This window comes from Lissotriton helveticus, chromosome 9 (assembly GCF_964261635.1).
Source record: "Lissotriton helveticus chromosome 9, aLisHel1.1, whole genome shotgun sequence".
Lineage (NCBI taxonomy): Eukaryota > Metazoa > Chordata > Amphibia > Caudata > Salamandridae > Lissotriton > Lissotriton helveticus.
Genome location: NC_136070.1, coordinates 596,396,361 through 596,420,925, shown reverse-complemented (window position 1 = coordinate 596,420,925; position 24,565 = coordinate 596,396,361). Strand labels below are relative to the sequence as shown.

Below are 24,565 nucleotides of genomic sequence, written 5' to 3'. Positions count from 1 at the left end.
TTTTAAAGCATTCTAAAAAAACTGAAGTAATTTTGTTATCAGGGGAAAAAAGTTCAAAGACTGATTAAAAGAGAAGGTTCTGCGCTGTGATCACAGGAGAAGGAGGTCGTCCAGTTTTGAATGACCACCAACTGCAGAATAACAGGACGCTTTCCGCAACAAGAACCATCGTTTTATCAGAATTTTGTTTCAATTAATTAAGTCATCTAATCTATGGCATAATGCAGGCAGCTGTCAAAATGCAGTTGGGAAGATAGAAGATAGAAGGTTTCCATATCCAGCCTGACAGTAATCTGCGTGTCATCTTTTGTCATGGTTTGCACATGGTTGCACTGTCTGAAGTTTCTCAATGGACAACAAAATCTAACTGAAATGTGGCCTGAACGATTGCCAGCAGCAATTCATCCATCATCTTAAGCTGAATAGCATGAGCGTAGAACATACAAGAAAGTCCAAAAGACCAGATGAGAGGGGGTAAGAGGGCCACTGAGAGTGTAGGGTTCAAAGAAAAGCCTTGCAGGACTCTCCAAGTGAGGGAGTGGAATCTGGACTGAAAAGGTGGTGTGATTCACCAGTTCCTACCTCATGTTTATATATAGTAAAGCAGCTCCACCAAAATAATGATGCTCAAGTTATGGGTTGTCTTGGGGGCCAATGCACCCCCAGTTTCTAGTTCAAGCATGGCATTCACTTAAGGTGCACTAAGGCTCACCTGTCGCCTCACCAGATACTAACATGCTTCTTAGGAAGCACCCAAAGTGTACTAAGGTGGAGCCTAGACATCCAGAGGGTCCTCCACCAAACCAACAGCATCTCTTTCTAGCAACTAATGAGAACTACATGCAGGCTACACAGTACAGACCCTTGAGTTTCCGGAACTACTATATTATACAGTACACAAACACCTCATTCTATTCACAATAATTTGCTGACTTCTAAACTCCAGTCTGCAAAGGAATCCAAAAACTGCTCCAGTTCACATTGGCGAGTAAAAGGGCCTTGAGACATGCAGCAATGCACACCTCAGACAGACCCCACCATTGGTGATGATGCAATCTACAAATGCTGCTAACATAACCAAGGATACAGCCCATCAGGGTTAGAACTCATTGGCCTACAGGTATCTGTAAAAATGTATCTATAAATGAGGGATCAAGGAACAAATTCATGGTGCCTTCCTGGACCCATCACTAGAGGTCTATCCATCATTAGTGTTACTGGGGCCCAAGAGTCTTTTGGTCCATCTGCACCTCAATATTTGCTGTATTTCAGTACTTAACCAGGGAACTGGAGGGAGCAGATTTTCCTAGATGCACTAGGGGTCCTGGAATCCTTGCTACACCACTGCCATCCATATTTCTTTACCCATCCACCGCCACAATGCAGGGCTGTGTTTCATTACATCTGTTACCACCAGACTTGGCCACCTACCCCCTTTTTTTTAGCTCAAGGTTCCACGCTTTCCTGCTGGTGTGATAAGTTGGTCTCTTACCACTCTGTTTGGTGTCTGCATCCCATTCCAGTTCTTCCCAGGGCATCCACACGAGCTCCTCTGGCAGAGGTTCCATGGTGGTGGTAATGAGGTTGTTCAGTTCGGGCAACTCTGCTTGATAATCTGGTCCAATATTTATCTGACTGACAAAAGAAACATGCGTTGAGAGGTGGGTGTCCTGGAAGGGCAAACCCTGGGCAATGTGAGTTATCGTGTGGATGGTCGGTCGATCATTCACTCTATTTTGGATTTGGTGCTGATACATGTTAGTTTCACACTGACTCAAGATCGTGCATTGTAAAGTTTAAGAATGTAGAGGCATATTATCAAGAACGGAGTTAAAATTATCGCCGCTTTAGCGGCAGGAAACTGTCGCTAAAGCGGCGATATTGGGCTTGATAATATGCCCTTGTGAATACCCATAGAAGCCCATGCTCTCACCAGAACATGGGCTTCTATGGGAATTTACAAGGGCATATTATCAAGCCCATTATCGTCGAGTTAGCGGCAGTTTCCTGCTGCTAAAACGGCGATAATTTTAACACCTTTCTTGATAATATGCCCCAGAGCACCTTTATTCCCCCTCTTTCCAACCCGGTCACAACTGTCTCCAACCAGTGCAAAGGTTGCCTCGCAGGGGGATGCATGTGTCTAACCTCACAGCACTTCACCGGCCATTGGAGTGGTTTGCTGGCTGCAAAGAGAGATCTGACCAGGTTCATGCGACTTACGGTAAGGCAGCTCCATAAATGTGCCCAGCTTCCTCAAGTTGGATACCATGGGAGCCTGTGATAAAGAAAGAGATTGAGTGGGTGGTCAATAAACACAAACATGTTGCATTTTAGAATATGTCAGCACACTCCAAGGCATATTCGCTTGTCTTTTATTTAACACAGCTACAAGCCTTCCCAAGCTTCTTATACTTATAGGTGCCTAGTCTCAAACTGCAATTTGTAATACTGCAAAATGCTATTCACAAATCTACAGAGACCCCCAACTTATTCCTTTGCTATCTTCTCCTAGCTTTTCTGTACTCTCCTGTCTTTTCCGTTCAGGGATCTCTGCCAGGGTGATAGAGATCTCCGCACACATAAGTATACATTTTTGTAGTAAATGTGGAAGCGGCAAGGCAGAGTAGCTGGAAAATGGGAAATATTTGCTACTAAATGGGAGGGGTTTAGGGAAATGTAAGGACAGGTGAATACAAACACATACCTACAAAAGAACTATTGCTACTAACAACTTACACTCGTAACATAACTATATACTTAAAGGTTTAACCCCCTCCCATGCTCATGACGAGCTCAGCTCGTCATGACCGTTAGAACGCTCACACGCTGGGCTAATTCCCCTGCTATGTGAGCATTCTACAGAAAGGGGGGCCATGAAGAGCTCAGCTCGTCATGAGCACACGACAACCGTGGCTCAAGCACAGGGGCGCTATGTACGCCCCCCTCCCCCAGCACAGCGGGGGAATCAGCCCGGCAGGCAAGGGATTAACAAGCTCAAATGTACTCCAGCCCATCTTTGGAGTAAGTCAAGCACCACACATGGCCACTGATAGGGACTGCTATGCACCCCCATAGAAAACAGATGGGGATAGGCAAATAAAATAACACCCCATAGTACCTCACTGCGGCAGAGATGTCAACATGTATGTTTGATAGGAGTGATACAATTTCTGGGTCCACACCCATATAGTGGAGCAGATCCCAAAGCTTCTTGCAGTTTACCCTTTTGAATGTGGATGTGAGGTCCATAAACGCCAAATGAAGCGATCCAGGCTGGGCAACAGTGTATTTGTTTATAATTAAGTATAGATTAAGGCTTTGGTCGGAGTTGATTTGCCTGGCCTGCAACCATATTGTACCTCTGTAAATATTTCATTTTCGTCTACCCACAACAACAGACTGTCTAAAAGAATCCTCCCAAGAACTTTCACTACTGCATCAATGTGCAACATAGGACGGTAGCACTGTGGGTTATCCCTGTACCCCTTCTTAAAGATCGGAACAATAACAACAGAGGACCATGAAAGTGTGGCTCCCTCCCTCACCCCGGCATTTAGAACCAAGGTCAAAACCTGCCCCAGACCATAATGTTATCCCGAAATAGGTCAGGAGATATGTCATCAGGGTCTGGAGCCGTGTTACATGATAGAGCCTGAATGCCTTGAGCAATTACGTCAAGGGTAAAAACAACATTAGCTCTCCCCAGCTTTAAGCCTCCCTTACCCACCACACCATCAGAGTCCAAAGTATATCCTCCTCAAATGATCCACCAACAGCTGCCCAGAAATATGGTGAGATAAGGTGGGCCCGAAGGCTCAGCAAAACAAGGCTTGCTTATCACCTGCCAATCGAGGGTGCTATCTCTTTATTCGCTGGCTAGGCCAAGCGCCTCCCATGCTGACTTGCGTAAAATATACTTGGAACTTTTAAGTATTCTTTCTGGCACTGAGCAACATGCTCCCTCTCTCTAGGAGACTGTTTAAGAGCAGCTTTCGAGAGGTGAAGACTCTTAGAGTAATCTTGGTCAACCCATCTAGGATGATCTAATCTGGATTTTGTTGCTGGGACCCAGAGCAGTGACGAATACCTACAAATGCACTCAGAATCGCCTCACGCGAGGCACTCGTATCCAAACAAGTTGATATCTCCCACCGACACTTGGTAAAGAGTGACTGGTTTAATTCCTTTGGATCTACGAGTGACTACGTCAAGCGTCTATCTTGATCTGAAAGGGTAGGCTCGCCCTGTGTCACTACCAGTGGTTTAATCCCACCCTTACTCCCCAGTAACTAGTGACAAGGGGTTGTGGTCACTTAAAGGGCTGTGAATTATATTAAAACTTGAAATAAATAAGAACAAAGAAGTTGAAACAAAAATAAAATCTATTATTGATGCACAGCCCCTCACTCTAAATGTGGGGGTAAAAGGGAGGTTATTCGAATTTACTAACTTCTCTAGGGCAAAAATCAAGTTATAAGTGTGTAAAAAAGTGTTAAGCTCACTACTTTCTGATGTGTGTGCCATATGGAGTCCATCTGCAATCATGCATCTCGGGTTAACATTATCTGGGGCTCAAGAGCTAATACATAGATGACAGTTAAATTCACCTACTAAAACAAGCTTCTCCCGACCCACACCATGTCCCTCCAGGGAGTTAATAGCAGAACAGAAGCTGGGGAGGTTAGGTGTCCCGTATAATACTGATTTTTCGTTATAATTGTTAAACAAGAGGATAGGTGTGGAACCAGGAACATGCAGCTTAAGGGCCTGAAACAGGTGTGAACCCCACTTAAGATCTTTAATGTAGTCACAAGGCTCTAGTGACACAAAAATAACCAAACCCTCTTTAGCCCTCCCAGATGCTGACGCAACTTCAGGGGAAACATAAGTTTTATAACCTTCAAGGAAGAAAAGATTGCTGTCTTCCCAAGCTTCCTGCAGACAAATCACATGATATGTCTTAACAGCACCCACTTGCTATCATTAAACTTTGCCAACAAACCTGTGACGTTCGAAGATAATAGCCTCAATGCCTTCCCGTTGCTAGTTGGAGTATTCAAATCGGGAGCAAAGGCACAGTCGGTAGCAGGGATATCTTTAGTACATTGAGTCAATCCCAAGATTCGAGACTGCTCAAGGGTGTAAATCTATTACCCAGCGTCAGGGGTGTAGACACCTGTGGAATCGGAGTAGAGCGTTCATGACAAGCCGTTCCACCCTGTGTATCCATGAGGACTTGCATACAATCTCCGGCTTATAGAGTTACCCAGAGGGAGCAACAGGATGTCAGGCAATTTGGGTAATTTAATGGAGCCTAATCTGGTCAGGATACGCGCAGCTATAGCAGTTTATTGAAATTAACCGCCACACAATCATCTGCCCATCTCTTAACATCCGGTCCCAGCCAACCCACCCTCCTGACCATGATAATTGAATCATAAGTTTCCATGCCCAGGTTAGAGTTAGCCTTCTACGAGTGCACCGCACCACCTTGTTCTTTAATATCCCAAATGTTTCTGGTGTAGAATTGTTGTGTGGGGGAGCATTCCCTAACACTACCACATATAGGGTTGCTTCCGGGGCAAGTTAATTACCAGCCCAGGCCAAGATGATGATGAATGGGTTGCTAAAGGGGGGCAAAGACCCATCGAGGAGGTAGTAGGACTTGGGTCTGTGCGTGGAGCAGTAAGAGATAGCCTATGTAGCCGCGGTGGTGGAAGGGCCAACTCCTCTGGGTTTGCTACAGGACATTGAAACCATGCTGGGCCTGTGGTGAGAGACCTCGCTTCAACTGGAGGCCTCAACTCCTTGTGTAAAGCAACTAAGGCTTTCAGCTGACCCGGATCTGCAAAATATTTGCTTCAACTGATACGAACTGTACAGAGATTGAATCTAGCTTCATGTTCCCAGTCAGCTAAAGTCCCCAGGGTGGACAACCTGAGGATGAACAGGCTGGTCTACAGATTGGGGACACGATGATGGCTCCATCCAGATCCACACAGTGACTAAAACAGCTTTCTGTTTAGGAGCAACCACGTGCCCTCTGTGCTTGCATATAGGGCTAATAGAGGGGGTTAGATCAGTGTTTGTCCCCTGGGCGCCATCCTTCCTATTAGCACACCATAGTGTCGAGGGGAAATCCTCCTGTGACACTTCTTGATCAAGTCCCCGTGAGCGTACTACAGGCAAGAATCAATGGATGTAGTGGGAATCTCTGTAGGGCTGCAAATGCGTAGCGCAGTCGATGCTGGGGCGCTCTCTGGTCAAGGACAACCACCTCTCAACTAGCTCAATTTCTTTAGATACCACACTCCCTGCCCAAGAGAGAAATCCCTTAATGGTAGCCAGCCTAGGGAGACTCTGGGGGGCTTTGGGACATAAGCAGCTGCTTTTCGTTTCCACATCTTGAGGAAGTAGAGTAAAAAAGATACAAGAGAGACACAACACGCTAACGCACGGCCCTTTGCAGTATTGTAAATACAACTTTCTTCCCAGCCAATGAGTATGTAATTGTTCAATGGTAAAGTCTGCGAGTAATGCAAGGGGTGCTGCCGGTCAGAAAAGGGCCGCCACAAGAAAGAGCCACAAGTGTCCACCTGCTCTCAAGGAAGGGGTCAATGAAGGTGAAAAAGAATAAAGAAAAAAGGGGACAGGCACAAACACCATCAATGGAGGAAATCCATGTACGTAACAGGCAGCCCCAAGCCACACTAACCAAGAATGCCCTGTGATGTCACATCAACAAGCCCAGGGGGGTGGCCCGCCCCGACTCTTCCTGGTGCAGGACGGGCCCGCCCTTGGCCTAGGCTTTGCCCGGTCATGTCCCACGAAGTAGGGAGCATGTGGGTGTTTTATAGCGCGATGACCACCTGCAGGAGGGGCAGGATGAGTGTGCTGCCTCCACGACCGTCAGAGTCACAGTAGCAGCTGACACGGAATGAGGGTGGAGGGGAAAAATATATTTTAAAAACAGACTTACTTTATCCGCTGGAGGCGTCTCTCCTCTACTTCTCCGGCGAGTCCCTAAACCACGAAGCACCCAGGATCCCCATAGCCAATCACAATGCTGCAATGCAGCATTGTGATTGGTGTGAGCACCGTGGATCGGTGCTCAGATGGAGACTGGGGGCCTGGGCACTTTCCCCACCAGGCTGTGTAATGCAGCCTGGTGGGGATCATGAAAAGTGCGCATGACTGTTTGGCCGGGCCAAGACGGCCGGCCAAGTAATTATGCAAACTTCAATTGTGCAAGCCACTCCTCTCCCTGTACATCTTGCCCTGCCCTGCCCTAACCCAGCCCCAAACCTGTGTAAAATAAAATGATAATAACTATGTTATTATCATTTTACTTTTCCTGCTCAAAGAGCAGTGGGGCTATGCTCCTCTGCCTTAGCGGAGGAGCCGTCCCAGATAAGTCTACTGGGACACGTAGTCCATCTAGAAAGGTCCAGAGCAAACCCTACGCAGCGGAAAGAGTGTGTGCGCATTTTAGCGCGATGACCAGCAGCAGGTGTGGCAGTATGAGGGAGCTGCCTCCATGACCCTCTAAGTCAACTGGGACATGTAGTCCTTCCAGCAATGTCCAGAGAAAACAGACACAAAAGCATCTCAAGATACCAGCAGCATTTTATAAAAGGCCTTGACACACCAACATATCAAATTCAGAACACTCATACCATATCTCTGCAACATTCAAACTAAACAAGCACATTCCAAACTTTGCCACTGTACCCATTAAAGAATACATCATTGCCTAACTACTGCTATGTTACTTTTTTAGCACTGTACACACATAAGCACTCAAAATACAAGTTTACTAACAGAAACTCCATCACCGACTTAAGATACCAACTCCAGGCATAAACACCTAACCAACTTGGGATACAGACTCCAGGCATAAACACCTCACCAGCCAATTTACTAATTGCAGAGCATTATTATCCATCAACCCAAAGCATTTTTACACCCCAGAACTTTCAGTCTTACACATGACACATACAATATCAGTAGATGGAACACAGAGGAGGAGCACAGCTCTTTCAGTTAAAGTCAGTCCTGAACATGTGAGGTTCCCACACCCAGGCCCTCTCTTCAATATCCCTCATATCATTCCCCTTTTACTGAACCAAGTAGATAGGATTGTGTACCTGGTCTTCGTAGAGTTTTTTTCAAGATGCTTTAATAATTTATTCTCTAGATCCTCTTCCATTTTCTTGGCCTTCTCCATTTCTCCAGTATTGGTAGTCAGTTTCCATTTTTAAGGATTGCAAATTCCACTCCTGCCCCTTCACTTCAGATTATTTTAGGTATTGTCTTTCTTGTTTGGACACTTCTAATCAACTACAAAAGGACCCCTTTCAGATGAGTGCCTTCATTCCTTCTTGCATCACTGAATGGAAAATGCATAACCAACCATTTGGCCTTTGATACCAGACAAACCCTGCCTGGCGAATCTCGATTTGAGAGAATTCCAAAAAAGACAAAGGGGCATATTATCAAGGGATTTATCTCCGCTTTTTTGGCTTTAAAAGCCAAGAAAGCGGAGATAAAATCATCTCCCTATTAGCAACAGGGTGCTAACATGCAAATTCGCATGTTAGCACCCTTTTTCTCCACGCTTCCCCTTGCATCTCTAATGAGATGCAAAGGGGGCGTTCCTGAGAAAAATAATAGGAGAAATGTTGTTAAGCGACATTTCTCCTATTATCAAGGATTTCGCTAACCCTGTTAGTGATAAAAAAAGCAGCGCTAACCGAGGTTAGCACTGCTTTTTTTACACCTGGTATTTTCCTGACTTAGCCATGATATCCTATGGAAGGTGGATATCATGGCTAAGTTTGTGAGCCCCTATCATCAAGATAACGCCAAACTTCGAGAGATTATCGTTGGTTTTCCAGCGATAATCTCTCATTTGGCAGTTAGCGTGAGGATGTTTATCACTTCTGAGATAAACCTTGCTAATAGCAAGTTATCTCTGCGATAATTCCCGGCGATGCTTAGCATTAAAAAATTTGTTGCTAAGCATCGTTAGCGATAAATATCGCTAATCGTTGGTAATATGCCCCAAAATTCCTTTCCAAAAAAACATCTTATAGTACAAACATGAAAAAGAAACAGAAAAGGTGGAAACAAGGATTAAAGAAACGCCCTTTTTCCTATATCTACAGAGGCCTGGACAGGAAGGAGCAAAAGAGTACACAGAAGAAAACTGAATAGAAGCACAGGTAAGTAGGGAAAAGATCTGCTGGGTTTTTGTGTCACTGGCCCTGGAAATGAATCTATCTCCTCCAGTTGCATGCATCTCCTTATGTTGCTCCCAAGGTCAATGTTTATGTCCTCGTATGGATAGGTGTACATAGGTATGGTTCTATGGGCTCATGGCACTTTGTGTGGTGTGAGGAATCTAATGGAATTTTATTACAAAAGTGTTCAGCTGCTGCGATCCAAGAATTACATATGCTCTGCCTGGCCTTGTTAATGGATGTGCTTGAAATCTTATGTTAAAGCTGTATTCTTCTACTCAATTTATAGTGATACATAGCTTTTTTTTATTCATCTCTTTGGTTATGTTTGTCTGCAATATAAGCATTTTTTACTGGCAGACGTAGAGCTGTAGCTACTTTTGTTTCCTCCATGATTGGAAAACTATGTTGGGTAGTGATAGGAGGAGGGAGGTTTTTCAGTGCCTAATCTAAATTTTAGCCCAAGATCAGACACAGGAATCTTCGATGAAATGATCCACTACATACTTCACAGGCGCCTTTTTGACCTGTAAGTATGACATCGACCGAATTTCAGGAGAAACTGGAAGATGATTCTTTATCTCCTCCCTGGTCCAAATTGAGGTTCAGGGTCCTGGCCTAAAGCAGGTCTATGAGATGCCTCTATTTTGAACATACCCGAGGCAGCAGGCCAACATACTTTCCTTACCTTTTCAGTATGTGGATATCAAAACCTGCATGGGCCTGCAAAGCTGTGAAAGTCTCCTTGTAAAAATAAATGATGCCTTCTCCTGATTTTACTTTTAATAGGTTCTATGTAGGTCGCAACGCTCTGTTTCCTTGGACAACATAGCAAAACCATAGCTGTTCCAATAGTGCATCACATAGGAATGTTAGCAGTTGAAAATCCTTCCAGTTTCTCCTCATTGATTTTCCAAGCGCCCAAGTCAACATGCGGATCTTGTGTATAGGCATGAATCTCCAGAGAGCAGATGGTTCTGAAAGATCGCTCTTGAGTAAAAAGATAACTGCCATGCATAGTATACAATGAGGTTATTGCCTCCAATAGTGCATAAGCATTGCCTCCGTTAATATCTATTTAGGCTCTTTGTGGGTCCATGGTTCTAGTTATTTGGACAGAAAACCTGACATCTGTCCAGTTTGAGTCTTGTGATCGTCCCACGGGCAGGATGAGTTCCAAATGCAACAATCCTATGGGTTCCGCTTGAGAAATTAGTAGGCTGGGAACCAGTGCAAGCCCAGAGCAGAAAGAGATTTGCAAATGAACTTTGATAAGGGCGATATAGTCAAAGGTTACTATAAATATCTAAAGGATACAGTAAAGAATCATCTATGCAATCTTGGCACACAACGGTGAGTGCATTATCAAAACTGAAGTAGGCAACCTTTAAGGCGAGGTGCACTCCTTCAGTTGAATGGCACCTTGATTAACAGTACAACTTTATCAAAACAATGATTCCTTTGCACAAAGTTCACATTTAACTACACTTCAATATATCAGCCAATTATATGCACCAATGTAAAACATAGGTGTGGTCTCCATCAAAACAGTGTTTTGCAGTGGTGTGTACCAGTTGTATACCTGCAACACCGTTCCAACCAATTTGGCAAATGTTTCTACGCCGGGTTATCGGAATGCACCTTATCACCAATTTGTGAAACATGCATATTAACTTTAACTAATTCTTATTCTAAAGGATTTTTAGCGTTAATGAAAAGTATCAATAGTTGTATCAAAGGTAGTGTTCTAGATGGCTTCCCTTAATTTTAGATCACGCCCCGGCTTCGAGACACAAACTGATTCCTACCTTAAGCAAGTTAAAGTAAAGGAGTATCAGTAATCCTGAAACCAAACTCTCTTTTTTCTGGCCTGAGGCCACTAAGAGGATCTCCTTAGTTTCCGGACTGCTGCTACCTTTTGGGTAGCCTAGCCCAAAGTGATCCAAAGGTTTATTCCACACGGAAGATATCGAAATAGTGAAATAGAGGAGTTCTTATGAAAATATTATGCTAGCTTGCAGGCTCAGGATTTGAGTGTCACTATGCGGGAAGCAGAAGATTATCTAGCAGGTTGCATACCACCGTCACTAGATCAGGACCTATTAGTGGGACTTGCCTGGTAGATGTTAAACTTTCAGTGACTATTCAGGGCCTACGAAATGGAAAAGCACTCAGGACAGAGGGTATCTTAGATTAGTTGTAAAAAGCTTCTTCAAGGTTACTTTCTCTCTGCTTTTGGATGTGATTAATCTTGCTATAGCAGAGGGCGAGGTTCTGCCTTCATGGCATAAGACTGTTGACTGTCTTCATGAAAAGATTGTGTCTGCCAAACTGTCTTGTTCCTCATTTCATTCATTGTATCTTATGAGCTGTAGGTCACAACAATAAGCTACAAAATTTTCAGTGTCCAATGTATGTCAAATGTTACCCTTAAAGTGGGTGAGAGCACCAAAATGTATCTGGCATAAAATAACTTTAACACTCTGAAGATATCGGGACGTTCTCCTATTTGGAACAATACATTTGTTCCCTTCTCTTACATGAATGCGATCCCTAAAAAGTGACAATATCTCAAGATCGAGATTCTAGCTAATTTATTTGATGGTAATGGTTTTCACACCTTTGAAAACGTGCAATCTAGTTTTATGATTTCTAGGCACAATATTTTTTAATATTTGCAATTGTCCTTATAATTTACCCAATGAGCCACTGTACTGGAACAGGGGGTGAGTGCCTTATGGAGTGGAAATCTCATTTCATTTGCAGGGGTAGATTATTATCACGTGTAGAGCGCACCCACACATAATCATTTACTGTTTTAACGTGAAATGTTAGAATTGTGAAATGTGTCAACCTGGATACGTCACGTATTTTAGGCTATAGACAGTGATATGAAGAATTAATGTAGAAAATGAATGCTACCAGCAGAAAATGTTAACATGGAGAACTTGTGTTGTGCAACTGGCAATTATTTGTGTATTAAATGTGTATTTGTATGGGATTTATAAAGTGCCGGAATCACCCCAGAAGAGGTATCTCCGCGCTGTGGCTTATTAGTTATGACATTCCATACGAAGGTTAATGCATTAATTGAAATTGCATGAATGTTTATGTGAATTCGTAAACTTTACATGGTGCGTTCTTATGTTAACTGAAATTGTAGGCCTGAAATGCAGATCCCTGACAACTCTCAATTTAGAATTATTAGTTAAATTTCATGTGTGCTGTGTAATCTGTTCTCTCTAAAGTTTCTGTATTGCAGGTGAAGAAGCGCTCTTTTAGGCAGAATAATGTCTTTGTTTTACTAGCTGGGCAAGGGGAGGGGAAGTTACAATTGTGTGGTTTGAGTCGATAAAGGAAAGACGTTACGATTCACATAGGGGAACGTCTGGGAACTAAGGACAAATTGTAGCGAGAAAGGTAAACAGTCGTAGAAAAGTACATCCAGGACTGTACCCAGTGTGGATGGCGTGACCAAAGTGCATCATGGGAGTGCTCCCTGTGGATAATTGATTGTTGGAACCAGGGAAAGAGACCCACTTCTTTCTTGTCTTCAGAGAGGGCACATCTTAGAACAAGCTTTTTCTTTGCAATGGTAGCTTTATGCTACTTGACCCATTTTTAATAATTTTTTATTTTACGGAGTTTTATATAGCACGAACTAGACCCGAACTGAATTGGGTATCAGAGCGCTTTACATAGCACCAGTTACGTTACATGAGGACACGCATTCATTTTAGGCACGGGGAGATTAAGTGATTTGCCCAGAATCACAGGAGGTTTTTGGCATCGTTACCGAGACTCGAACCCAGTTCCCCAGGTCCGAGGTCAAGCGCCCTAGCCGTTAGGCCAGCTCCTCTCCCATTGATAGTGGAGAGACTTCTTAGGAAGAATCCTCACACTGACACCTTATATCTGATTCCTTGGGAATGCTTATGCAGGGTTGTTCACCTTATTGTTAGAGTAGGGCTAGATTTAATGTTTTTAACTCACCAACCCTTGATGCAGGGAAATTAGGGGTTATGCTTTCTGATTTTCTTTATTCTACTTCTTGAATTAATAGTGTTGTTTATGCTACACAATCTAACCTGGAGGCACAGATTTGGTTTCATGCTAATTCCTTTGTACTTCTCGACCCTCGTGTTAAGGTGTCTCTAAGTCCAGTTGTTTTTGGTTTTGTAGTAAACTAACTAACCTTATGAAGTTGTCTGTGGGTTATTATGTATTGAGGAGAGTTATTGACCAAATGACAGTTTTCTTACGACTTTTCTACCATTTACACTTTCATGCTGTGAAAATTAACCATTGGAGTGTGACTTTCGAACAGGTCTACAACCTATGGGCCCGGCCCTTTCATGCCTCTAGACTTGTATTCATATCATTAGCTCCAAAATGGCAGATGCAAAAAAATTTTTTTTTTTAAATGCGAGGCAGTCCCCTTTTCAGCAAAGCGGAAATCAAAAATGCATTTCTGTCAACACTCAGCCAAACGGCTCAGTTATATGTTTTGTCAGGGGCCAATTACACAGTTGTTTCCTGTATATCCTACGAGGCAAATTGTCCAATACGTGGTCCTATATTTGTGAAGAGCAGAGTCCCTTTTCTGCCTCTACAGATTCTTATTATATAGCCAAATGAAAATAAACCAAGTAAAAGCCGAAAATGTCTTGTGGCAGTTGTGCAACTCCTAGTAGTAGCTTCAATACTGGTAGCTGTTGGAGGTTGCACTAAGCCTTACATTCCACTATGGAGCAACAACAACAGTATTGACTAATAACAAGTCTGGTAAATGGTAGGATGCACAGTAGATGAAAGCAGGGACTAGGGAACCTGTGGTCAAGCACAATCTTCCATTATACAGCCCTGAAGAAGAAAATGAATGGCACTCACCATTCTTGACAATGTTTATTGGTTGTTTTCATTTCATCTTTCAAGTTCAGCTCAGTAGGTCATACGTGGCTGATAATGGACATTTGACAGAAGTCTTTTTCTTAGCTGAATGAAGTTCTTCAATAGGCAATTAGACAACCTTCTCTTTGTTTTATGTGTCCTTTATCATTACCATGTCTGTCATTTGATTGTGTGTCTTAAGGCCTCGGCTCATAAGTCTTCTGAAGCTGTGGCCTGAGATTACCTGTTTAGTAGTGGTTGCATCAGCGTTCTGGATTAGCTGGTGGTTGATGGCTGAATATCCTTGTAGAGGTTTGCTGTTTCCCAAAGTTGTATTTTCCTTGTCAGGGTACGTTCATCCTAGGTTCAGGGCCCCGTTCCTTTCCCAAACGATTATCCTTTTAGAGGTTTCATGAAGTACACACACATCTCCCTTTTGTCTAAGATGGTTTTTAAAATCTTGATATTTTATATCTGCAACTCTTTGTCGAACCCCTCGTTCAAGGTTGAGGAGAACCTCCATATTCCTGATCTACTGAAGGTTCTTTGGTTCTCTTTGAGCTGTACATCAGACTACATAGGGCACAAAGTTGAATAAAGGTTCCACTGACCACTGGATTGGGTTGTTTCTTCTCAAGTGTTATGTGATGAAGGAAAAAACTAACATCAGCGATTTGCACTAATGAATTCATGGCCAAAGGGACACCTAGGGTCTTTACCTGATCTATTCCAAACAATGAAATGTATAAAACGTTCACCTGAGTTGTGCCAAAAGCCTTCTATAAATACTAGAGGGCAAAGTTGCTCTGCTGAATTGTGTGAAAGGGAGAGCAGAACAACACCATATCTACTAGGAGATGGCGGTGTTTCCCTCTATCCCTGCGCTGGCGCCCTTTAGGCTACCATGTGCCAGTGCACACACCCTTGCACCATGGTGCAAGTGTGTGTGCGTTCTGTAAAGTATAGGTTTTGTACCGAAGGAGCACCTTCTAGTATAAAAACTATGCTTTCATACTTTTCCAATTTTGTATATGTGCTCTATTGTGCAACTTACTTGCAAGGCTAGAAAAATATGAAGAATTTAAAAGTTGCTCCACTGTCACACCTGCCTCGAGAAGGTATACAATTCTGGGACAAATGCCAGTCTAGCAATGTTAATAGATGTAGATTTGCGTCAAACCCCATTGGTTGTTGTTTGAGAACTCCCATGTACCACAAATGATAAAACCACTTGTCACAAACTAGCGCTTAGTGCTATTTTTGTTACTTTGGGCAAATTTCTAACGCAAGTCATGATTTGCTTTAGAAAGTGTGGCATTTATTTGTGATGCAAACCCAGCACAAAGTATTAGTAAATCTTGACCTAAGTGTTGATTATCATTGCCGGACAGCTGCCCAGTTCCAGCAGGCCATACTAAAGGGCGGGTAGAACAATTGCCGAACTTCATTCTGACTCCACTTAACCTTTAGATCATGCTTTGAAAACTATTCATGTGCAGGACTGAAGGGAATGGTTTGTAAATAATATTTTTGTAAGTATAAAATAAGCTTATGAAGACACGTATGCCCAAATAAAGATCAACAATTCAAACATCAGTACATCATAATAAAACATTTGACACATCAATATCATTTATAAAACTTTCACATGTAAACGGTGCAAATCCTTCTTTAACAGTCCTAACTTTTATTGAAGAATACAAAAAAACCTCAAATCATGTTTCTGTTCATTTAAACATACGAGAGTAAATGCATTAATGTGTCAGGTATATTTGAACTCTATTAGCATTTTAACATATAAAGATTAACAATACTTTTTCATGATCCTTAATCCTGAATATCAGCTAGTAAGTTATAAAGTTGAAAGGTCTAACCAACCTGCTCCCGTATTGTTCAATGATTTCAGATATCCGATGCATATGATAGAAGAGGATGAAGAACTAATAGGCACATGCATCAAAGGATTTTGCGATCGCAAACGGTGCGAATCGCAAAAATCTGCCGTTTGCGATTGCAAAATCTGCTTTTGCAATGCATGAAGGGTCAAGGCCCTCGCAATTTAAGAATTCGCAAATATTTGCGAATTCTCAAATTGCAATTGCATGTAAGGAATCGCATTTTGCGATTCCTTAAATGCAATGCATGAAACTTGAAAAAATTGCAATTTCGCAATTAAGGGGAGCAAATTATCATGAGGTTGAACCTCATGATAATTTGCGAAAACCTTGAAAAATTCACTTTTGTGCATTTTTCAAAGTTTCATGTTGTGCACACAAATGCCCTACGGGCATGTGTGTGCACAACATATGTGCACAGATTGATTTCAGGGGTGCAACAGGGTGTCCTTTGGACACCCTTGCACCCTTGAAATCGCAGTCTCAATTTGCGATTCGCTAATTGCTAATCGCAAATTGAGAATGTCTTCCCATTCATTCCTATGGGCCTCTAGGCCCATAGGAATGAATGGGGAGGTATTCCTTAATTGCGACTCGCAATTTGCAAGTCGCAATTAAGGAATATTAAGAAATCGCAATTTATTTAGCGATTTCTTGACGCATTGCATTTTGCAATTCCTTAATTGCGATTCCTTATTTTTTGCAATTAAGGAATCGCAAAATGCAATATTGATGCATGTGCCTGTAAGATTTCTATCATTACTAGGAGATGGCCTGAACTACACTAACAAAAGGGTGCAAACAGCTAACCACAACGAGATGCAAACTTCATAACACATACTCCCAACCAACGCAAGAAACCAACTTCTGAGTGCATACCCTACTATGCCAAAATCTGTCCTAAACCACGAACACCATGGGGCACATGTATCAAGCATTTTTGTCTTCGCAAATAAGCTGATTCACAGAATCGCCCCATTTGCGAACGCAAAAAAAATGCTTTTCAGATGCAGCAAACCCTATTTTGCAATCCGGTAACCTGTTACCAAATAGTAAAATGGGTTTGTGATGCATTATTCGGATGGGGCGTGTTTAGGGCGTCCCTTCCTAATACCAAATCGCATTATTATGTGCGAATGTTTTGTGACCGAAATGAGGTCACAAAACATTCGCATTTTACCACCTGCTTCAAGTAGGTGGTAACCCATTCCCCTTTGTGAATGTTTGTAAAGGCATTTTTTAAGAGCAAGCAGTGGTCCCACGGACCACTGCTTGCTCTTAAAAAAAAACCAGAAAGGAAAACTTTTCATTTTTATTTTTGTAAAACATCCCGTTTTCCTTTGAGAAAAACGGGCTGCTTTACAAAAAAAGATTGCTTTATTTAAAAGCAATCATCAATCAATCAATCAATCAATCAATCAATCAAAGCATTTGTATAGCGTGCTACTCACCCAGAGGGTCTCAAGGCGCTTGGGGAGGGGGGTCCGCTACTGCTCGAACAGCCAGGTCTTGAGCTGCTTCCTGAAGGCGAGGTGGTCCTGGGTCAGGCGGAGGTGGGTCGGGAGGGAGTTCCAGGTCTTGGCGGCGAGGTAGGAGAAGGACCTTCCCCCGGTGGTGACTCTTCGGATGCGGGGAACGGCGGCGAGGGCGTGGCCGGTCGATCGAAGCTGGCGTTTGGGAGCGTAGAAATTGAGGCGGCTGTTGAGGTATCCTGGTCCTTGGTTGTGCAGGGATTTGTGTGCGTGGGTGAGGAGACGGAAGGTGATTCTCTTGTTGACCGGGAGCCAGTGCAGGTCTCGCAGGTGTCCGGAGATGTGGTTGCGGCGGGGGATGTCCAGGATGAGCCTTGCTGAGGCGTTCTGGATCCGCTGGAGTCTCTTCTGGAGTTTGGCGGTGGTTCCGGCGTAGAGGGCGTTGCCGTAGTCCAGTCGGCTGGTGACGAGGGCCTGGGTGACCGTCTTCCTGGTCTCGGTGGGGATCCACCGGAAGATCTTGCGTAGCATGCGTAGGATGTTGAAGCACGACGAGGAGACGGCGTTGACTTGTCTGGTCATGGAGAGGGATGAGTCCAGGATGAAGCCCAGGTTGCGTGCGTGGTCTGTTGGTTTGGGTGCGCTGCCCAGGGCGGGGGGCCACCAGGAGTCGTCCCAGGCGGAGGGTGAGGATCCCAGGATGAGGACTTCCGTCTTGTCCGAGTTCAGTTTCAGGCGACTGTTCTTCATCCATTCGGCTACCTCCTTCATCCCTTCGTGTAGGTTGGCTCTGGCGGTGGCGGAGTCGTTGGTGAGGGAGAGGATCAGCTGGGTGTCGTCGGCGTAGGAGATGATGTTGAGGTTGTGCTGTCGTGCGATGGCTGCGAGTGGACTCATGTAGATGTTGAAGAGGGTTGGGCTGAGCGAGGAGCCTTGAGGGACGCCGCAGATGACTTCGGTGGATTCTGATCTGAACGGGGGGAGGCGGACTCTCTGTGTCCTTCCGGCGAGGAAGGAGATGGTCCACTGCAGCGCCTTCTCCCGGATTCCGACGTTGCTGAGGCGCTGTACTAGGGTACGGTGGCAGACGGTGTCGAAGGCCGCGGAGAGGTCTAGGAGGATGAGGGCCGCTGTTTCTCCGTTGTCGAGCAGAGCTCGGATGTCATCGGTGGCTGCGATCAGGGCGGTCTCGGTGCTGTGGTTGGCCCTGAAGCCAGACTGCGAGAGGTCGAGGGATCCATTTGTCTCGAGGAAGGCGGCCAGCTGCTTGTTGACGGTCTTCTCGATAACTTTTGCGGGGAACGGGAGCAGCGAGATGGGTCGGTAGTTCTTGAGGTCGGAGGGGTCGGCTGATGGCTTCTTTAGTAGGGCGCTGAGTTCGGCGTGCTTCCAGCTCTCCGGGAAGGTAGCGGTGTCGAAGGAGGTGTTGATGATGTCCCGCAGGTGGGGTGCGATGACAGCGTCGGCCTTGTTGAAGACGTGGTGAGGGCAAGGGTCAGTCGGAGATCCGGAGTGGATGGTGTTCATCGTGCGGATGGTGTCTTCGGTGCTGATCGGGGTCCAGGCGCGGAGGGTGGTGGTGGGGGGCGGTGGTTCGGTCATGGCGTGCGTCGGTTGAGTGCTGAAGCTGTTGTGTATGTCCGTGATCTTGTCGTGGAAGTAGGAGGCGAGGGAGTTGCAGAGGTCTTGCGAAGGGGTGATGTCGTTGTTTCCGGCGTTGGGGTTGGAGAGCTCTTTGACGATGTTGAAGAGTTCCTTGCTGTTGTGTGCGTTGTTGTCCAGTCGTTCCTTGAATGCAGTTTTCTTGGTGGCATGGATCAGTTGGTGGTGTTTTCGGGTGGCGAGCTTGAGGGTAGTCATGTTGTCCGGTGTTGGGTCTCTGCGCCAGGCTTTCTCAAGGGCTCTGCAGTTCTTCTTCGAGTTCTTGAGTTCGTCAGTGAACCATGGGGCTTTCTTGCTGCCGGGTCTGTTAGGCGGGGTCCTCAGAGGGGCGAGGTCGTCTGCGCAGTCGCTGATCCATATCGTGAGGTTGGTGGCCGCTTGGCTGGGGTTGGCTGCGCTGGTGGGTGGGTTCTTGCTCAGGGAAGTTGCGAGTTGATCGGCTGTGATCTTGTTCCAGCTTCTGCGTGCAACCTGTTGCTGGTGATGGTGGATCGTGGTCCTTTTGAAGCTGAAGTGGACGCAGCTGTGGTCCATCCAGTGGAGTCCGGTGGCGTGGCTGAAGGCGATGTCCTTGCTGGAGGAGAAGATGGGGTCGAGAGTGTGTCCGGCGTAGTGGGTGGGGGTGGTCACCAGTTGCTTGAGTCCGAGGTTGGCGAGGTTGTCCAGCAGGGTGGTGGTGTTGCGGTCGTTGTTGTTCTCCAGGTGGAAGTTGAGGTCCCCGAGGAGGATGTAGTCAGCGGAGGGGAGGGCATGCGGGCTGACGAAGTCGGCGATGTCCTCGCTGAATTGTGTGCGTGGTCCCGGGGGTCTGTAGATGAGGGTGCCTCTGAGGGTGGTCCTGGGGTTGATGTGGATCTGGAAGTGCAGGTGCTCGGCGGGTGCGAGGGTGTCGTCCGTGTTGGTCGTGATGCGGATGGAGTTACTGTGGATGATGGCGATGCCTCCTCCTGTCTGGTTGATGCGGTCTCTCCGGATGATCTTGTAGCGGTCCGGGATGGCGATGTCGGGCGCTGAGGAGGCGTTCATCCAGGTTTCCGTGAGGAAGGCGACGTCTGGGGTTGTGGTGTCGAGCAGGTTCCAGAGCTCGACGGCGTGTCTGTGGACGGAGCGGGTGTTGAGCAGGATGCACTTCAGGTGGCTGTTGCTGATGCTCGTCGAGGTCTTGGGCACTGCTGGAGTGGTGCAGGTCCGGATGCAGGTGAACTTGCAGGCGTTGCAGCAGAAGGGTCCGTGGGTGCGTCTCGGGGTGGCTCGGTAGCAGCCCGGGAGTCTGCCGGTGTTGAGAGCGTAGAGGTCGGTGGCGGCGTAGGTCCGGCGGGAGGGCTGGTGACTGCGGGGGACAGGGGTCCTGGCACTGGGCGTGGTCCAGGCGCGGACGGGCGCAGACGGGCTTACCTTTGGCGCACCTTCGGCGCTCATGAACATGATGGTCTGCAGACCCTAGCAGGACACCATCCCTGTGATTTTTGCGATTCATAGGGGGGTCACAAATTGCGACCTACCTCATTAATATTCATGAGGTAGGTCCCTGGCAATCCCCTAGCAAATGCAGAAAGTGTTCAAAACACTTTCATGCATGCCGTTATGTGATTTCCTAATTGCGAATTGCAATGATTCGCAATAAGTGAATTGCAAAACGGTGTATTGATGCATCTGGCCCCAAGTCCCTACAAGTTACTAAGGGCCATATGTATCAAGCAAATTCGCATTTGCAAACGCCGAAATTCGCAGAATTTCAGCGTTTACGAATGCGAATTTGCCAAATAGTATGTATTAAGGAAAATCTGGTGCAAAACAAGGAATCGCAAAATTTGAGATTCCTTATTTTGCAATTGCAATTAAGGAATCGCAAATTTAGCGATTCCTTAAATGCAATGTATGAAGCAAAAAAAATGCAAATTGTCCTTAAGGAATCGCAAATTACCGAATTCCTTGAAAAATGCAAATTTTTCCGTTTTTCTAAGTGCCATGTGAAGCACATACATGCCCTTAGGGCATGTATGTGCGCCACATGTGCACCCATGCCTATTTCAGGGGTGCAACAGGGTGTCCTTCGGACACCCCTGCACCTTTGAAATTATTCTCAATTTACGATTCTCAAATTGCGAATCGCAAATTGAGAATAACTTCCCATTCATTCCTATGGGCCTCCTGGCCCATAGAAATTAATGGGAAAGTATTCCTTAATTGCGATTCGCAATTTGCTAATTGCAATTAAGGAATAGTAAGAATTCGCAAAAAAATTGCGAATTTGTACATACATCCCTATTTGCGATTCTGAAATAGCGATTTCTAAAAAATCGCTATTTCAGAATCGCAAATCAGGTTGATGATACATATGGCCCTAAATTGTGAAAAAAATCTGTAATCGCCAGCGTTTCTACCTAGCACATTTATGTTCCTCAAAACACCAACTAAAGGTGTTGGTAGGATTCTACGTGTCACTGCTCTTCAGAAGACTGTGCGGTCTGCCTGCGACGTAATGTCACTAGAATGACTTACTTGCAAGGTGCATGTTTTCCTCATGGGGAGAGGTGGCCGAGCTGCAGTCCCAGAGGTCACTGAGGAGGTTAGCAAAGAGGCCGGTCCCTCTTCGCAGCGGGTTCAACATTGGGCATGGGGTGTACCTCCAGACCCTCCTGGAGCAGTCTGCTTGGAACCTGGTGAGGCGTAAACAGCTGGTGAAGGGGACACCTGTGTAGTAGGATGACAAGGAGCATGGACTGGCCTAGGGTAGAGAAACAGACAGGCATGATAAAACGTTTTGTAACCATTATGATATCCAGATATTATAGGCTCACCAATGTTAAAGGTGTGGGCTTCAGACAGCTGGGCTATCTTGGTTCACAGATCTTAAGGTTTATGGTCAGTTCAACATGCCATCTGCCTCAACGTCTCCATTATGCCTCACCACCTACCCAAAGCACCATCTGTTTCACTGATTTAGTCACAGAACACCCTTATTCATGCAGGGTCCATTCTCATTTGACACACTTGAATAGAACTCTTCCCTTCCCCACATTATGCTGGCATAATACTTACCCTTCAGAATCCTGCTCCACACTCATTTGTTGTCACCCACCTCCTCCCCAAACTACTCATTTTTTGTCCGAACTCACCTTGTGTTATTACTCTTTCTCATAGCATCCCATTCTGGACTTACCCTCTTCCTACTCTGGTTCCTTCTCTGTTCTTCAAACTTTCAAGCTCTGGTTCCTCAATCTGTCCGGTACGCTGGTCAGTGCGACAGACCATGCATCAAACAAAAAATGATGTACAATGATGTTGACAACGTCCAGATCATCAATAATGACCCAGCAAACATTTTACAAGAGAGTAGGTGGGTTCCAACCGCGGTGCCTGCTTTGGAATCATGCGCACACTCACAAAGGTTTTCCAGTGGCTACGGCTACACACTAGAAGAACTCTCACTCAGGCACTTATTGTGAGTCACTTGGACTATGGCAATGCCCTTCTGGTAGCAGTAAATGAATTGCTACTATTCAAGTTACAAGTGGTTCAGAATACGGCTGAACTTCTGGTTTGTGAACTTCTTCCCCGCTCTCCATCGGAGCCCACTCTAACAACACTTCACTGGTTTCTAGTGAGGAAACGGCTTGATACATATGGGCCTTAGATCGAAAATTCAACTCTTACTTTGCCCTTAGCACATACACGCAGTCTAATATGGTGGTTGATCTTTTTCCTATCTTGGTCCCCACCATTGGAATAGACGGCCTTTGTACATTTGGCCTTGCTCTGACTTTGCCTGCCTTAAAAAGCTTCTTAAGACATGGCTCTTCTGATAAACTGACTCTACCTATATTTGCACACCAGTGCCAAGATACCTCTTCGGGTGTCGATAAAATAACTTAACAAGGTGATATTTATCTGGTAAATAACAATACCCTGGGGTTCGTTATTTATCAGGTGTGATAAATAGCACCTATTACGAGTTATTGGGGAATAACATGCACGTTTTGGTGTTTAACACACTGCATGTAAATATTTTACCTGTTGAATTTCGACAGGTTTGACCTGCTGAAATTGAACCAATGTTGGGTTATTTAAAACATCCGATAATTTTCGGATGCATTCACTTAAAACCAAACTCACAATTCCATCCTGTGTGTAAACAGGGGTTTACGTATGGAACGGAGTTAACCGCCCAACTTGTAATCAGGGCCATAGCATGAATAGATAAATAAGAAAATAAAATGCTTCCTTGCCCCTTTTAGTGTGACAGCGCCAATATGCTGGTTCGGGGTCAGGCCCATAGCCAGGAGTATTTGTTTCGGGGGCGTAGCCCACACTAATGACATCATGAACAGAAGGATTGGGTCACTGGGAGCTGTCTCCCCTTGTGAGTCATGTTTTACTCATATATTTCCTACCACAATCTTAGATTTACACTCTTTACTACACCTCTACATCATTTTTACATATGTTCTATTTGAATTTCTGCCAGCACAAACACATGCCGCATAACCATATGTCTGCTTTCAATATGTTTGTATGTATCACACAAAGAGTTGCTCTCACTATGTACCGGTGGAGTAAAGCATGCAATTTACCATCCCCCTCCCTGATGTAAAATTCAGGCACAATTGCTTTTTAGAAAGCTTAAGTTTTCTACAACAGTTCTGTTATCTTGTGGTCATTGATACCACAACATGGTAGTTCTTTGCTGAATCCTTTATCATTCCATATACTAGGGACAAATCTAGGTGGTGCACACAAAGCAGGGGGCAGAGTCATAGCGTTCAATGTGAGGCCCATAAGAAGCAGAAAGCAGATCTTTTTATGTATGTCTAGATTACTTATCTATTAGGGACACACAGGGCATTTTTGTGGTATACCTGTATGTAATGTTGCCAGTCATTGGTATTTTGTTTGTGTGATTCAACTGGAAACCAAGAATCCACAGTTTTCTTTAGATTCATTTATTTTTCAAAGTTAGCAAATTGCAGCTGCAATAATTTGGGGGGGCGGGGGGGGTCTAAATTTTAGTGCATGCCCAGAGAGCCCACAGTGTCAAGGCAAACTATTATGTTTATTTGGAGCATTTGATATCTAATCAAACCTTTGCTGCACTCATTTTATTTGTTTTAGCAGGTTGAGGTAGCACAATCTTCATTTGCTCTAGCACCTTAAATTCTGACCAGATCAGGGCAGACACACGGTCATCAAACTAATCTGTCTGTTTCCTGACTGCACAGAGACATGCCACACAAAGTAGAAGTGGGAGTGTTGTCGGGTGGAGAGAGATGTGGCATGCTTGGCAGCTGCACCCTCTGTTCTGTGGTGCTCAATGGTGCAAATGCAGACTTATGCAGTAGTGTTTATGCTTCTGGACGCTCTCCCAGTATAGGCTTTTATTGATGGCTTCATCTAAAGCTTC

At 45.0% G+C, this 24,565-nt stretch overlaps 1 protein-coding gene across 2 annotated transcripts in view; it reads right to left on the bottom strand.

Moving 5' to 3' along the window:
- Positions 1-24,565, bottom strand: part of LOC144781642 (uncharacterized) — a 213,622-nt gene that overhangs the window by 67,877 nt on the left and 121,180 nt on the right. For both annotated transcript variants that reach the window (XM_078660598.1, XM_078660599.1), the window contains 3 exons: positions 21,667-21,892; positions 2,224-2,278; positions 1,493-1,635 (listed from right to left, as the gene is read on the bottom strand). In XM_078660598.1, the coding sequence (XP_078516724.1) occupies positions 1,493-1,635; positions 2,224-2,278; positions 21,667-21,892 (424 nt within the window). The remainder of the gene's footprint in view (positions 1-1,492; positions 1,636-2,223; positions 2,279-21,666; positions 21,893-24,565) is intronic.